Source organism: Myotis myotis, unplaced genomic scaffold (assembly GCF_014108235.1).
Source record: "Myotis myotis isolate mMyoMyo1 unplaced genomic scaffold, mMyoMyo1.p scaffold_m19_p_3, whole genome shotgun sequence".
Taxonomy (NCBI): Eukaryota; Metazoa; Chordata; class Mammalia; order Chiroptera; family Vespertilionidae; genus Myotis; species Myotis myotis.
The window spans coordinates 194,179,233-194,194,529 of record NW_023416335.1 but is presented as its reverse complement, the minus strand read 5'-3'; the positions used below and the strand labels follow the sequence as shown (position 1 = coordinate 194,194,529).

Below are 15,297 nucleotides of genomic sequence, written 5' to 3'. Positions count from 1 at the left end.
CTACCCCAATTGAGATGATATTTAAGCCGGAATTCTAAGCCACTTTGGGGAGTTAGAATTTCTCCCTGGATATTGACAAAGATCCTTTCTTTGCTTAGCCAAACCTTAGCCAGGCTTCAGAACCTTCCCTTTAGACCAGGGGTCCTCAAACTACGGCCTGTGGGCCACATGCAAATACAAATATTGTATTTGTTCCCGTTTTGTTTTTTTACTTCAAAATAAGATATGTGCAGTGTGCATAGGAATTTGTTCATAGTTTTTTTTTAAACTATAGTCCGGCCCTCCAACGGTCTGAGGGACAGTGAACTGGCCCCCTGTTTAAAAAATTTGAGGACCCCTGCTTTAGACCGTCTGTGCACTTCCTTGCAAAATCTAGTATTAGCAGGAATCCTGCTAAGTCATTTTAGCAAATCTCCCATCCTCTACATCTGATCGCCCTCAATATCAGTTCCTCATCTTCTACCATCCCCCTGCCTTCAGCAATAAATCTCTTAATACTGTCTTTCAATGAACAGAAGCTCTTACCTTTATTATAATCCAATTAAATCCCTTTCTTCTATGGCTAGTGCTTTAAAGGAAATATTTGCCTAACTGAAGGACACATATTTTCTCTAAAATATTTATTTTCCTCTTCCATCTAGATCTGCCCTCTACCTGGAACTGATTTTTGTATGGTATCAAATAAAGGTCAACACATTTTTTCCTCACATGGATGTCCAGTTAAGCTGGCATTTACTGAATAGAAAATCCTGTCTCCACTGAACTATAATGTTGCCTTGGTCATAAATCAGAATACTTTGTATGTGTGGCTGTTTTTGGATGCTCTTTTCCATTGGTCAATTTGACTACTCTTGTACCAATATCCCATTATTTTAATTACTATAACTTTATGATAGGTCTTGGTATCTGATAGGATAAAACCTCCCAGCATTTTTTTCTTTCAAAATTGATTTGGCTATTCTTGGTCAGTTGTATTTCTGAACGAATTTTAGAATCAGCCAGTCACCTTCATTAAGGAAAAAAAAAACACACCTACTGAGATTTTGATTGGGTTTGCATAGAATATATGTATTAATCCTAGGTGACCCAATATCTTTACAATAATGATCTTCAAACCCACGAATATTTTTATTGCTTGCCTTCTAAATGAGTCAGGCAGCTTCCCATATCTTCCGCACCCACATGGCTTGACGCAGGGCCATGCTGGACTTCACACATGGACTAATGAACTTGAATTAACTTGGATAATGAATTACACTGGGCTGCAACATGGAACAGAAGCTCTGGACACTGACCTTGCTTCTGGCTCTGCTGAACTCACAGCTGCACCTTTTCCAGGACTGGCTTAAGGGGCAGGGGACTTTAGAACTCGAGAAATATAACTTCACCCAAATAAAGCCTTTTTCCATCCTCCCATGGGGGCTTCTAAAAATTCTTTTTTCAGCAGCATCCCAAGAACCTTCACCTCCCTCCCAAGAGTGATAGAAGAATTCGATTCTCTGGTAATACCACCAGAATGATAAAAAGAAAGACTGAAATTAGCAAGTGTTGATGAGAATGTAGAGCAACTGGACAGCTCAAGCACTGCTGGTAGTAGTATAAATTGGTAGAACCACACTGGAATAATGTTTGGCAGTATCTACAAAAGGTGAACATATGCATTTCCTAGGACTCAGCAATTCCACTATATACCCAACAGAAATATGTTCAGCAAAATACATATATTAAAAGATTCACAGAAGCTCTACTCATAAAAATCTCAAACTGGAAACTACCCAAAGACCATCAATAGTAGAATGGATTTAAAATTTTTTCATGTATTCACATGAAATACTATGGAGAAGTAAAAAAATGCTCACATGACAATATACATGAATCTAACAAGTAAACAAAGTCAGAGACCAAAAATAAGTCAGACAAAAAAGAGCATATACAAATGGAATTGCACAGCGTGTACACTATAAAAATGGGCAAAACTAATCTAAGTTAGTTATTATAAGTCTGAATGGTGGTTATCCCTGGGGTGGGAAGAAGTGACTGAAAGAGCAAGAGAGAGCTTCTGGTATACTGGTGATGTTTCTTGATCTAGGTGCTTGTTTTGGGGTGTGTTCATGTGAAAATTCAGCAACATTTATGATTTGTGCACTTTCCTCTGAATATTATGCTACAATAAAAGTTAATGCATATAACATAAAGCAAATAAATCAAATAACAAGCTGGAAAAGATTTTCTAGAAGTAACAGGAAAAACTCATGCAAGTCAATTTTTAAGAAGCTAGCATCCAACTGGAAAATGGGTCTGCATACAAAAAGAAAGGTTCAAGCAAAGAGAGAAAAATGGCTTCAATAAATGCACAAAATGTAAATTAGAATAATGGAGTGCTGTTTTTTTCCTAGCAAATTAGCAAAGATTAAAAAAAACCAATAAGGCTGTTACTGAGGATTTGTGTGAAACTACTAATATTCTTACTCTTAATGGAAACTTAAATTGGTATAACCTTTCTTCATTAAGTCTTTAAAAATTACTCTTTTCACCTACTAGTTTCCCTTCTAGTAATTATTATAAGGAAAATTCAGAGTTATAATTAAAGATAGATTTATGTCAGTGTTGATTACAATGGTGAGTATTTTGAAACAATATAATTATCCCACAATGGGAAAATTGCTACATTATGAAACATATGTATGATGGGATAATGTTTTCAAAGAGTAATGAATAGGAAAAGACTCATGATAAATTTAAATGAAAAAAAAAACATACAAAATTCTATGTGGTATGATATCTTTTGTGTTAAAAAATATCACAGACTTAAACATACACTTGCATGGAAAAAAGTCTGTAACACATACTGTAGTGTTAATAATGGCCATCTTTGGATGGTAGGATAATGAATGATTTTAATTTTGTGGCTTATTTGCTACAATGAAATGTTCCTTGAATATTTATTATTATTACATTCAGAAATCTAAGAAAATAATAGGGTAAACAAATAACACCCACCCAGTTTCCTTAATTCTAAGCAACCTAGATTTTGATCTCTCCTTTAGCTCTTGCATTTAATTTGTAATTTTATCTTAGAAGCATCTGTCCAAGCCATTATAACATTTTATTACTTCTTCTTTCATTTCCAAAATGCAGGCACCAGTCTTTCCTAGAGAGCACTTCGAATGCAGGTTCTTCACTTTGGTAAAATAGCCCTATCCTCCCCTACTTCTCCATTCTAGCCAAATCAAAGCACTTTCTACAGTGCCCCTCCCACACTCCAGCCCCTGAAAGAGCCACACCAAGTACTGTCACACCTCCCAACCTTGGCGTGCTCTGCTCTCTCCCCCTGCGATGCATTCTCTCCCTTGTCCTCCTAATCCAATTCATAGTTCAAGATTCACCTCTGATACCATTCACTGCCCGTGGGTAGCTCCTCTGAGGTTACAAGAACAGATGATGGTTTCCCAACCAATCCCCCAACGACAGTTTGTACATATTTCAATATTTATCATTCTATATTGTTTAGTGCCTAGCTCTCCCATTGTGCAGAACGGGCCATATCTTTTTGAAATTTTTCTTAAAATCTAGCTGACTGTGTGAACACAAAACATACATCTATGCAGTGCATCTGCACAGGGGTGGTGGGTTTGCACCTGTGGGTGATAAATAAATGGCAACAAAAAGACTTGCCTGTGTGTGTGTGTGTGTGTGTGTGTGTGTGCATGTGGTTTTTTTCACCATTCAAGATGGCAGAGAACGTCTTAAAATAGTCCCACACAAAAGCACTCACACCGGAGCCTTAAGCCAGAACTGGCTACACTTAGCGCAACAGCAAAGGACAAAAGAACGGAACCTAAAGCTCAGATGCCCGGCCCTCGTCACCCGCGGTGGGTCCCACACCAATTTTAAACGTTGCTACAAAACTAGCACCTGCTGCCTTCACTCCGAGGGCCACGCCTCGACCAGGAACAGGGACCTAAGGCACTTCTGGATAATGACCCCCCCAAATCAAGGACGTAAAACAATGACCCCCCAAATCAAGGACGTAAAACTGGGAGGCTAAGTTGTACTGGTGCGTATCCAAAAACGCACGACCGGGCCCCGCCCCAGCCAGGGGCAGTCCCACTGAGGCGTAGCCGTCCTGGGGCGAGGAACAGGCAGGGCTCCCGTCCACCAGCCCGACTGGGAATTCCGGGCGGGCCTGAGGCTGAGGGCGTCTCGGGCTACACCTGTCAGGCAGCACCCAACTCTAGGCCCAAAAATCGCCGAGATTTGGTGACCGAGGCCGGCAAGACCGTCACCCGATCCCTCACCCCGCGATCGGTCCCTCGCCCAACCTCCTCGCCTTCGCCCTCGTTCTTCTCAAACAAAGGCAATCCACACCCACCGCCATTTTCTCCTTACCTCAAAAACCACCTCTTCGTCAAACTCCGGTGTCATCCTTCTCCGCCATGCCACCCGCCTCAGCACGATGGGAAATGAAGGCGGGGGAGCTGGCGGCACCCAGGCAGCCGCTTCTCCCGTCCCGTGTGTCCAGAAAACTACAACTCCCAGCATGCCTCTCAGCTCACGCCCCCCCTTTTCAGGCCCACTTATTGGAGCAGAAGATGATCCTGTGGACGGGAGAGGCAGGAGCAAAAGGAAGCTCGAGCCCTCTGATTGGAGGAGGCTGGGGCTTTTGTCTGCCTTTTACCGCTGCGGCTGGCAGGGGGCGCCAAGAGCACGGATTTTTTTTTTTTTTTTTTTTTTTTTTTTTTTTTTTTTTTTTTTTTTTTTAAACTGGAGACGGGCACGCGCCGGCAGAGGCGCGGTGAGCACTGCTCGTGCCCGCAGCTTGTCGCTCGCGCCCCGGAGCGCCGCCGGGTCTCTGGAGTCCGCCGCATCCTTTGTGCGGACCCTTGAGTTTCGCTGCGGAGCAGCAGGACGAAATGTGGACGCCGCGGGAGCTTTATTTCCCTGCCTAAATTCTTGAAACAATGGACGGTTAGGGGAGCATGGATTGAGGGGGAGGCGAGCGGGGAAGCGAGCCGCCTGGGGAATCATGACTTCTGCCGCCGGTAAGTGACGGCGCTCGCGCTGCCCCTGGAAAGTTTGTAGGGAGCGCTGCTAGTAGGGTTCTGGCGCAGCTTTCTCCTTTGGGGGTAGGTTAGTGGTGTTCCTTTTGCACTTTTGCCGGGGACGGTGGCAAGTGTGGAGCAGACGGCATTTGCTGCCCTATTTCCTCCTCCCTTCCTGCCCAGAGAGGGTGTTTGGAAATCGTGTCTCCCTTGGGACCTGCCTTTAAAAGGAGACCGGTGTTGGGGGCTCTGCGCCAGGTGAAACGCGAAATGAAAAAAGGACCGTTTGCTTGTCTCCGAAACTTTGAGCGACTTTGCCTTTGGGTGTGAAAATAGTTTCGATGACCATGTTAAGAAATCAGTTATTCTAAGAAAGGGCAGTGTTCCCAGAGTGTTGAACTCGGCCACGGAGCTGAGTCGCTTTCAACCTGGTATCGACTGGAAACCCTGACGCTTATTACTCAGTAGATAAAGAGGTGGTTTATCCTGAAAAAAAGGATAACCGTCAAGTTTTCCCCGTCACCCGAGAAATAGAGGAATAGAAGTGCCCATGGCAATTTTTTGCTCATCTTCGCCCAATTTTTTTTAATGGATTTTCTTTTCTATTTCTACCTGGTTAGTATAAACACAGCCTGATTTTCCGTCTGCCCCCTATAGTTGTTTCCCTTCATCCAAACGACAAACTGTTTACCTTTGGATTTTGAGCAATTCTGCACATATTTCTAAACATTTTTAAGGAACAGTTCATATATTCCATGATAATTACTAAAGTGGTTTTAGATCCAATTGATAAGAATATAGGTTACTTTTTAAACCACAATTTTTAATGTATTCAGTATTAAGGGTTTTTTTTTTCTTTGTTTCGTCCACGTTGAAAGAAATACACTTTTATTAGAAATTTTATAGTAAAGTAGTGTAAAGTTTTCCCTCGAAGTGACTTCTAGAATCACTTTGCTTTTCTTGGCATTTGTTTTAAATTCCTGCAACGTGAAACTGTCAAACAGCATTCTAAATGTTCTAAGTTGTCTTATTTCTAAAGCCTAGATTTATTGAAGTGTTGCACTGCTAGGTGTAAAAAGATTATAGGTAACTAGGCAAGAAGGTAGCCAATAGTAGTAAGAAAGCAAAGAGTGAAGTAGTATTCCTGAAGAAATTGTGGATCTTTCCTTTCTGATGTTATATGTATGTGTAGGAGATATGTTGTCATATCATGTTCCTTATAAACTTATTTCCTTACCAAAGTGAGGCTTCCTACTTGAGGTGAATTATTTTCATCCTAAATTTCTGTGCCCCACCTTTGTTCAGTTTTCCTTTATTACTGAGCTCTTCTAATTAATTTAAAGTGGTTGGATTTAAACCCTTCCAGCTAATTTTAGCTCTCCCCTCTTTTGGAGTATCAAGCACGTTTAAAATATTTATACCTTATATGCATCAGTTTTCAATCCCAGTTCTAACAGTTTATAATGAAGAGATACAGAAGCATTTAATATGACATTTAAATATGTAAACCTGATCTAGGGCTCAGTCTGGAGGTTTATGATTCTTTAATTTGCATTACCCTAGAATAATGCAAGCTATTTTTATATTTTATCAACTTTACAATTAAAGAAATCCACAGACATTTTTGTGGTGTTTTAAAAGAGGGACACTTCCTGTGTTTAGCTGAGTTAGTTTTTAGCATGGTTTGCTGAGAAGCATTAGCTACTTTTTTGTCCACGCATCTGTTAAGATTTATTTTAATTCTTTCACATGTCTAAATGGAGGATATGGAAGAGAATTGGGTTTTATTTTCATCCTATTCTTATAAGATTATCTGTTCATCATTTTTACAAGCTGTTTATGCTTTTTGGAACAATAGTCAATTTAATTAAAAGTTTAGGAAAGTTATTTCCAATTGGGGAAGGGAATGTTTGTTTATATCGAAGCTAATCTGCGGGATTTGGCATGGTTAGCTTAATTTAAGGAAATAAGAGAAATGTTGTAGAACATCTATGTTTTCTGTATCCTGAAGAAGAGCTTGCTTTGTTTTTCTGAAACATCTGTGAAAGAATAGGCCCATAGTAAGATTTTAGAATTATTCTAATCAATGTATTTAAAAGGAGAGGTAGTTACAGGTATGTGTTTTCTATTTTTTTTTTTTTTTTAACTTGTACAGGTCACTGTCTCATTAATGCTTGTGCTTTCCTTTACGGCTGGTTTGAAAGCTAAGAAAGTGTGCATGTGAGCCGCAGCCATCTGTGTGTCATAGATGACAGTATGTTTGTAATAGTGACATGGTACAAGTGCTTTACAGTCTTACCTTATTTTTTCCTGGAGCCAAACAGCTGTATAAATAAAAGATTTGCTGCTTTACTCTGAAAGGCTTTGGGTCTGACTGTTGATACAGTATTAAGATGCAAAGGTGCTGGATCCATTTCCAAAGATCATGTACTTACTTCAAGAATTTGACATTGGAGCAGACCACAATACAATGGCTTGTTATTTTTTTTTTTTTGAGTTGTGTTTCTTTCATAATAGAGCCATGAAAAAAAGTAATGATAATAATAATGAAGGATTATTTCTGTACCAGTGACTTAGTTGAATACTTGTTCCTACTAATAATTAAGAACTTATTCAGTAATCCTATTGAAGTTGATTCCTGATACTTTTCAAAATATTATCTACATTAAAATGGGTATGGACTTTTAAAAAAAAAGAAATTTCCTGTTACTGAGAAATATTAAAGAGTAAGTGTATGTGGCAGGTCTGACTATTCTTCGGGCCCTATTTTCACCATTGGGGACATCGCAATGAGACAAAGTGCCTGCCCTTTTGGAGCTTCCTTTCTAGTAGTGAAAAACAAAGTTATACCGATGAAAAATCATACAGGACAAAGGGGCTGGAGAAAATAAAGGTTCTCCTGAAGCAAGTATCTCAGAAGTTATCATCTCAGAATCATATGGGCTTTACAGTTCTGTCCAACTCTTTATTTACAAGTAAGGAAACTGAGGCAGCCAGATCTGCAGAAAGGCAAATAATTAGGTTAGCCAGCTCCCCACATTGACTTCCACTAAAGTCTAATATGTACATGGTTAGCTAACACTGGTGAGCCAAATTTCACAGCTGTTTACTTAATTCAATGAGTATGCATTGAGGGCATTAGGTACATAATGCTGGGCTACTTTTGTTGGCAATCAACCACAGCTCATATGTAAGTAATTTAATTTCTAGGACACTAAAGAGAACAGAGATTAAGTCTGTTGGAAGCAGACTCATATAGAAGACACATTTAAATAAAAGAGTAAAATTGGGAACAGAGATTAAAAAACAATTTAATTAGCCTGGCCGAGTGGCTCAGTTGGTTGAGCATCGTCCTGTGCACCAAAAGGTTGCTAGATTAGATATCCTGTCAGGTCACATACCTAGGTTGCTGGTTCAATCCTGGATCAGGGCACTTGTGGAGGGGCAACCGATCGATGTTTCTCTCTCTCTCTTCTCTCTCTCTCTCTCTTTCTCTCTCTCTTTTTTAAGCATGTCCTCTGGTGAGGATTTAAAAAAATTTAACTACAAATAAAAAATCGATCAGTTAAATGACCTGGAAGCTTCTGACAAAGCTGTATTTTCAGAAAGCAAAAGATTAATTTGCCTAGATGGGTTCTTTTTTTGTTTGGTTGTGGTAAAATACACATAACACAAATTTATTATCTTTATCATTTTTAAGTGTACAGTTCAGTAGTGTTAATTAAGTACATTCACATTGCTGGGCAGTCAATCTCCAGAACCCTTTTCATCTTGCAAAATGGATTTTCCCCCCCCATTCCTTCAGAAATCCCAGAGGTAGAATGCTTTAAGAATGGTTACAGAAATGAAATCAACATGACGACCTGTCAGTTTTCATTAACTTGAGTAAGATGAGAGCTTGGGAAGAGGCCTAGGGCATTCAGGCTTTCTTTTAAGAACTGACTTAATAGACCAAGAGTTGAATTTGAGAGATCATTATACCAAGCTTTAGCATTAGGCTTTGAAGGGCTTTCCAATTTTTTTCTTCCTATAAAACAAACAAAACAAAAAACTAATAACATGCTTATTGGATAGATAACTGCTAATGTAAAAAGCTTTGGGAATTTGTATTAAGTTATTTTGAAAATATTTCATTATTTTCTTTATTTGTCACAACATTATATTGAGTGAGAAAGCATCTGTTATCTGGTGATCTTGATTGAACACATAATATTAGAGGTTTGGGAAATTCTTCCTTGGTTGATAAAAGGAACTCTTTTTAATTTTTTTAAAACTCAGTTCCATGTAATATCTTCCCGAGCATTGTGACTAATTTCCTTTGTTGAAAAGAAATTCATCACCATATGAAGTATCTAAGCCTCTGTGTATTCAAGTAATTAAACAATGTCCAGTAGATATTTTGAAAGGTTTTTTTTGAAAGTTTTTTTTAGTAAATCACATTTTTATTAAGCATTAGATGATATTGGAGGAACAAACATAAATATAAGAAATGTAAGAAGATATTTTACCTCAGGATTTCATTGAGGAAGTATGACTATGTGATAAATGACAGTATAGGTAGAAAAACTTAAAAGAACTTAAAAAACCTAATGTTCAGGCTCTCTATATCTCATTTTATCGGTCTTTTGTGTGAAGCTATTATTAGGTTTCTAGGCTAAGAGCAGATCTGTAGAAATCTAACTCAGTATAATAGGTGCTCTCTCAGTACTTTTTATATAATGACTAGGAAGACTAGACATTGTGGTCATCTTTTAAATGCACTAATGAAGGGTACACAGCATAATCACCTGTGGATCCTAAGAAAAAATATGTCCAGGGGATACATATGTCCAGGCTTAAATCCCAGAAACTAGTTGATTAGACCTGGGGTTGAGCTCCATGAAGGATTAGAATGAAAATTCCCCATTGACAACCCTGCACAGAGAAATATTAGTTTTATTATGAGCCTCAACTAATACAGAAGAATTACTTTTTAGTTTTAACTTTGAAAAATTTCTGATTTCTGTATTTCATTTTAAGATTGTTTTGGGGTTTTAGTGATATAGGTTATTGATAAAGGCATTTACACATCTCTATTGTGTATCTTTGAGGTAGACGAATATTGCTTATTCATATGAGAAGCTTAAAGAGTTGTATCCTTGGTCCAAATAACACCGTCCTGATTGGTCAGAATGGAGCCACTCTGATTAGTTGGTGAAGATGAAAATGAGAATATAGTTGCACAGCTCTGATTGGATGGGGAACGTTTTAATTCTATTGGTTGATATAGGATTCCCAGAATTCCTTTATAAGGGCTGGCTCAGCCAGCATGCAGGCAAATCAGTGTAGGCTTCTTCGTGAAGTGCAGCTGTACAAGAGGACCCTGTTTAGCAACTGCTGCTTGGCTCTGTTTTTAAATTTCAGCCCAATTAGCCACCAGGATCCCTTCTTAAATATCTCTATTCCCAGGCTCAACATATTAAATTTGACTGTAGCTGCCCGATTGATTGATCTTCAGGATTGCTATAACCAGTCACATTACCTCAAGCATTGGATTATGTTCTTATATCAACACATTGCCTCCAACATATGGCATTATCTAGCTTTCTAACTCCACCAGTCTAATATGTATAAAGTGAGATCTCATTATTGCTTTAATTTATATTTTCTCCAATTATTAATGCTTTTAAACATCTCTTCAAAGTACTTGTTAGCTTTAGAGTTTTCTCATCTATAAGTTACTAGTCGTATCCTTCAACCATTTTGCACTGGGTTGACAGTTTCTCCTGGGTAATGTGCAGAAATTCCTTATATATTCTAGAAAGGGTAAACCCTGGTTGTTTCAGATATTGCAAGTATCTTGTGTTCTATTGTTTTAGTGACTTTGTTCATGGTTCCTTTGAACAGAAATCTTTTATTTCAATATAATTAAATTAATATACTTTATTTCAATATAATTAAATTAATATACTTTTTGGTTGCCATAAAATAAAATAAAAAGAGTTGTGTCCTACAAATAACCGGCAAATTCAACTCTTAGCACTTAGCAAATGAACTGAAGTACTTTCTCCTATTACTTGGGACCCAAGGAGAAGCCATTTATTTCACTTAGTGTGGTCTGAACTTATGGTTATCTGTTCCAAAGTTAGAAGAAAAACCATATTAAGAAATGTATAGTATACCCAAAGTTATGTACTCTAGAACTGAGACAATTTTAAGGCTAATATTGACTCTATACAATCTATATATATAAAAGCCTAAGCGACCGAATGACAGGTTGACTGGTTGGACGCTCATTGCACAGGATCCGTCTCCCTCCTGTCTGGATGGGGCCTGATGGGATTGGGCTCCTCCTGTCTGGATTGGGCCACCAGGGATCAGGCTGAAACCGGCAGTCTGACATCCCCCGAGGGGTCCTGGATTGTGAGAGGGTGTAGGCCAGGCTGAGAATTCGTGCACTGGGGCCCTAGTGTAACATAATCTACCTAGTAAAATGCAGGTGCACCTTATTGTCAAAAGTAAAAGTTATCAAATGTAACCATTTATCATCTCCTGCCTTTTTTTTTTTTTTAATCATGTTATTATTTTTTTCTTTCTAGAGATTAAGAAGCCACCACTGGCCCCCAAACCAAAGTTTGTGGCAAATAATAAGTCAGTACCACCTCCTATTGCACCCAAACCTGATATTGTGATTTCTAGTGTTCCACAGTCAACAAAGAAAGCCAAACCAGCAATAGCCCCAAAACCAAAAGTTCTGAAAAGCTCACCTGTTTGTGACATCAGGCAGTCACCATCAAGGAAAAGCATCGTGAATCTGGAAGAACATAAACAGGAATTACCTGAAAGTGCTGACAGCTCTTCTTGCAAAAAGGTAGGGCATCAGAGCTGTGGTTATATTTTACCAATGTGTTCCTGCAGTTAGTGTATCCATAAGCTTGGGAATAGAGAGAATTTGTGTGTAAAGCAACTTGTCTTAGAGTCACTAGAAATGCCTGAAAATTTAGAAAATAGTAAAATTGATGAGTTCATTTCAGCTATAAAAACAATGAGTAGAAATGATTCTAATGGTGAAATGGTCAAGAGCCAGAGTATAGTTGTTTTTTAAAGGTAAGCATCCTAGAAGAGAAGTTTAAAGATGTTTTAATGAACATCACCCTTTATTTCCCCACAGAAGCACACTTCCACAGACAGCCCAGAAACGAATGAGGGCTGTAACTCCAACGGACAGTTCAGAATTGAATTTTCAGACTTGACACCTTCCCAGTCCAGCTTTGAAAAGGTTCCTGATCACTACTGCCTCCTGCAACTTCCTATCAATGAACTTCAAAATATTGAAACTTGTCAGGATGACAGTGAAAAAAGCCATATTTGCTTTCATTCATCTGAACAAGAAGCTCTGGCACATGGTAAAAGGAGTACTTTTTTATCTTCAGATGGAGTTAGTAAGAACTCAGAAGTCAAAGACCTTGGTCCCTTAGAACTTCACTTAGTATCATGTACTTCAAAATTTCCAACTCCCAAGCCCAGAAAGACACGTGCCGCACGGCTGTTTCGTCAAGAGCACGTAGATACTCCTACTGAAAGTACCGAAAAACCAGAGAATTTAGACAGTAACTCTTCTTGTCTTTTTGAAGATAGTTTGAAAAACAATGAAATCATTTATCAGAATGTTTTGTATAACCAGGAACAGGTGAACAAAGTGAAACCAGGAAAGAAAAGTGAATTGAATGTGGACTCCAACAGTGACAGACAAAACTTAGTTGATTCCCAGAAAGCCATGTGTCATGAAACACCTTCCTCTGAAGAAATGACACCTTCTTTGGATACAGATTCTAATTTGAGTTCCGACAGCAAGACAATAGATGGTTCTAGTATGTCACCTGCTGTGGACAAACGGACCAGTTTTATAAGATGCAGTACTGTATCTATGAGCCTGCCTAAGCAGCTGAAATTAGCTTGCAACAAACGTTTACCTATGGCCTGTAACTTGGAAGGGGCTGTCCCTCAAATGCAAAAGGAATCTACAATGAAAGATGTAAGTTCCTCAAAAATTGTCCCCAAAAAACCTCAAAGACACAGCTTGCCTGCTGCAGGAATGCTTAAAAAGGCTGCCTCAGAGGAGCTTATGGAGAAAAGTTCATATTCCTCAAATGAAGAAAAAAAGGACCCGGAAAGAAATCACCAACAATTGTGTGCCCAAAACCATGGTACGTCGTCCTCCTTTGAGATGTCCAAAAGGACTTTAGAAAAGCCAGTGTGGAAATTACCTCATCCTATTTTACCCTTTAAAGGGAACCCAGAATCCTTAAAGTCTATCACCACATCCTCAAATAGTGAGCCTTCAAATGCCCTGACCAAGCCTAGAGCAAAATCACTGTCTGCTGTGGATATGGATAGGTGCACTAAGCCTTGCAAAGATTCTCAAAGGAAACACTCTTTAAAGAAGTTGCTCAACATGAAGCTGTCCATCTGTTTCATGAAGAGTGACTTCCAGAAATTTTGGTCCAAGAGTAGCCAACTTGAAGGCACAATCGCTGGCAGACTCTCAGGTGGGGAGGGAAAAGAGATTGAAAGTGATTGGCATGGTGTATTAGTTGAAGAGAAGAGAAATAAACCCATCAAGTCATATTCTGCAGATAACTACAGTCTGGAATCTCAAAAGAAGAGGAAGAAGTCTCGGGGCCAGAGCAGTGCAACTAATGGACCAAGAGCTGAGTCTTTGGATGACCAAATGCTCTCTAGGGAGGCAACATCTCAGGCGCCTTGTAAATCTGTTACAAGTGACTATGCACCAGATTATGAAAATGTACGCCATTATGAGGAAATACCCGAGTATGAGAACTTTCCACTTGGTATGGCTGTCGGGAAAACTCTAGAGTTGGAAAGGCAGAATTCCAGCAGCATGGAGGACACTGATGCAAATGTGTATGAGATAGAAGACCTGTATGAAGCTTCAGATGGCCAGCTGCAACTTGGACCTACACAGCAGCATTCCAGGTAACACTTAGGTCCCAGACAGACACTGTAGTTTTATGTGCATCACTGAAATTAATTTTCAAAACCCTGTCAGACAGGTAAAATCTCACACATGGGGGGAAAAAATCACTTGGTGATAAAGTGGGTTAGTACGTGTATATTAAATTATTTCAAAGAGCAGTCTCCTTTTATCATACAGTCAGATTGGGTATTTGCAATGCAAGTGTGAAGTAGTTACCCTATCTTAGTTGCTTATTCAAAGAATTTGAACCAGTAATAGTATAGGTATGAAAGACCTGGACCAGAGAGGTCTCAGGGCCTCAAAAGCATCAACTTGGAAGTTATAGCTGGAACTTAAGGGGAGGAAATTGGCCAATTTAATGAGCTTTATTTGCTAGGTGTAGGAAATCTGAAGTTATTAAAATTCATGCATTTACCTATGGTGCCCTTGTCAGGGCACTTCTGCATTTGCAAAAATTACTACTCTTTGAGGATTATTTATTTTACTTGTTGAAGGCTAATTACTAACTTCAGATGGATATAGGAAAAATGCAGGAAACACTTTTGTATAAGCACATTCTACCCGTGGTATACCCATTCCATTCGTCTTCTTAAAACCATGCCCATCTTTGATGGTCTAGCTCAGCAATGATTGGCTTCAGGAAGCGTGTACAGTTACCTAGTGGGAAATGTTTACTTCCTATTCTGACCTCCCAGTTATGCTCTGCTATCCTTATGGCCTTTCTCTCAATCTGTCTTATGGTATGGTTATTTATTGGTATGTCTGATCTGTATATTTGGTTTTAAGCACAATGAAGAGGTCTTTTTGTCCTGCATGAGGCCAAGAAAGGGGCTTAATAGAGGTCAGTAGATGTTAGTTAGGTACATGAGAGAACGAATGAGAAAGAGGTAAAGGAAACAACCATTGCAGCTGCTTCCTTTCTCCACTGTCTCAAAGGGAGACTCTGCATTGTACTTAAAGTGTTGGTTTTAACCTTTTAGAAGTCTTCACGTTTTTCTTTGGTCACTAACTTCAAGCCTCTGAATACTCAGGTCTTAAAATGGGACTTTTGTAGAAATATTAACATATGGTATATAGGGCTAAAAACATGATGATTGGATGAATTATATAAATAAAACGATCTAATGAAATCTTAGTACACCAAGTAAAATAAATTGTTCTTTTAGATATTCTCCTAGCATTTTTCTTTACTCATAATCCTTTCTGCCCTTCCTCCTTTGATCCATAAAAGATAATTTACCTCCCTTGCCTAACTTTTCTCATAGCTGACTTGATTCT

The 15,297-nt window shown here is 38.9% G+C and overlaps 2 protein-coding genes across 6 annotated transcripts in view; one reads left to right on the top strand and one right to left on the bottom strand.

The window, feature by feature from the left end:
- The window catches only part of VEZT (vezatin, adherens junctions transmembrane protein), a 71,066-nt gene extending 66,535 nt beyond the window's left edge, over positions 1-4,531 (bottom strand). For both annotated transcript variants that reach the window (XM_036298432.1, XM_036298439.1), the window contains exon 1: positions 4,390-4,531. In XM_036298432.1, the coding sequence (XP_036154325.1) occupies positions 4,390-4,425 (36 nt within the window). In that variant the 5' untranslated portion in view covers positions 4,426-4,531. The remainder of the gene's footprint in view (positions 1-4,389) is intronic.
- A 249-nt stretch (positions 4,532-4,780) lies between these two features.
- Positions 4,781-15,297, top strand: part of FGD6 (FYVE, RhoGEF and PH domain containing 6) — a 131,412-nt gene continuing 120,895 nt past the window's right edge. For 2 of the 4 annotated variants that reach the window (XR_004965884.1, XM_036298105.1), the window contains exons 1-3: positions 4,781-5,042; positions 11,621-11,892; positions 12,193-14,018. Coding sequence is in view for 2 of the 4 variants with exons in the window: in XM_036298105.1 (XP_036153998.1) it covers positions 5,027-5,042; positions 11,621-11,892; positions 12,193-14,018 (2,114 nt within the window). In the remaining 2 variants the exon portion in view is untranslated. The remainder of the gene's footprint in view (positions 5,043-11,620; positions 11,893-12,192; positions 14,019-15,297) is intronic. The other 2 variants (XR_004965885.1, XM_036298106.1) reach the window with 1 other exon arrangement.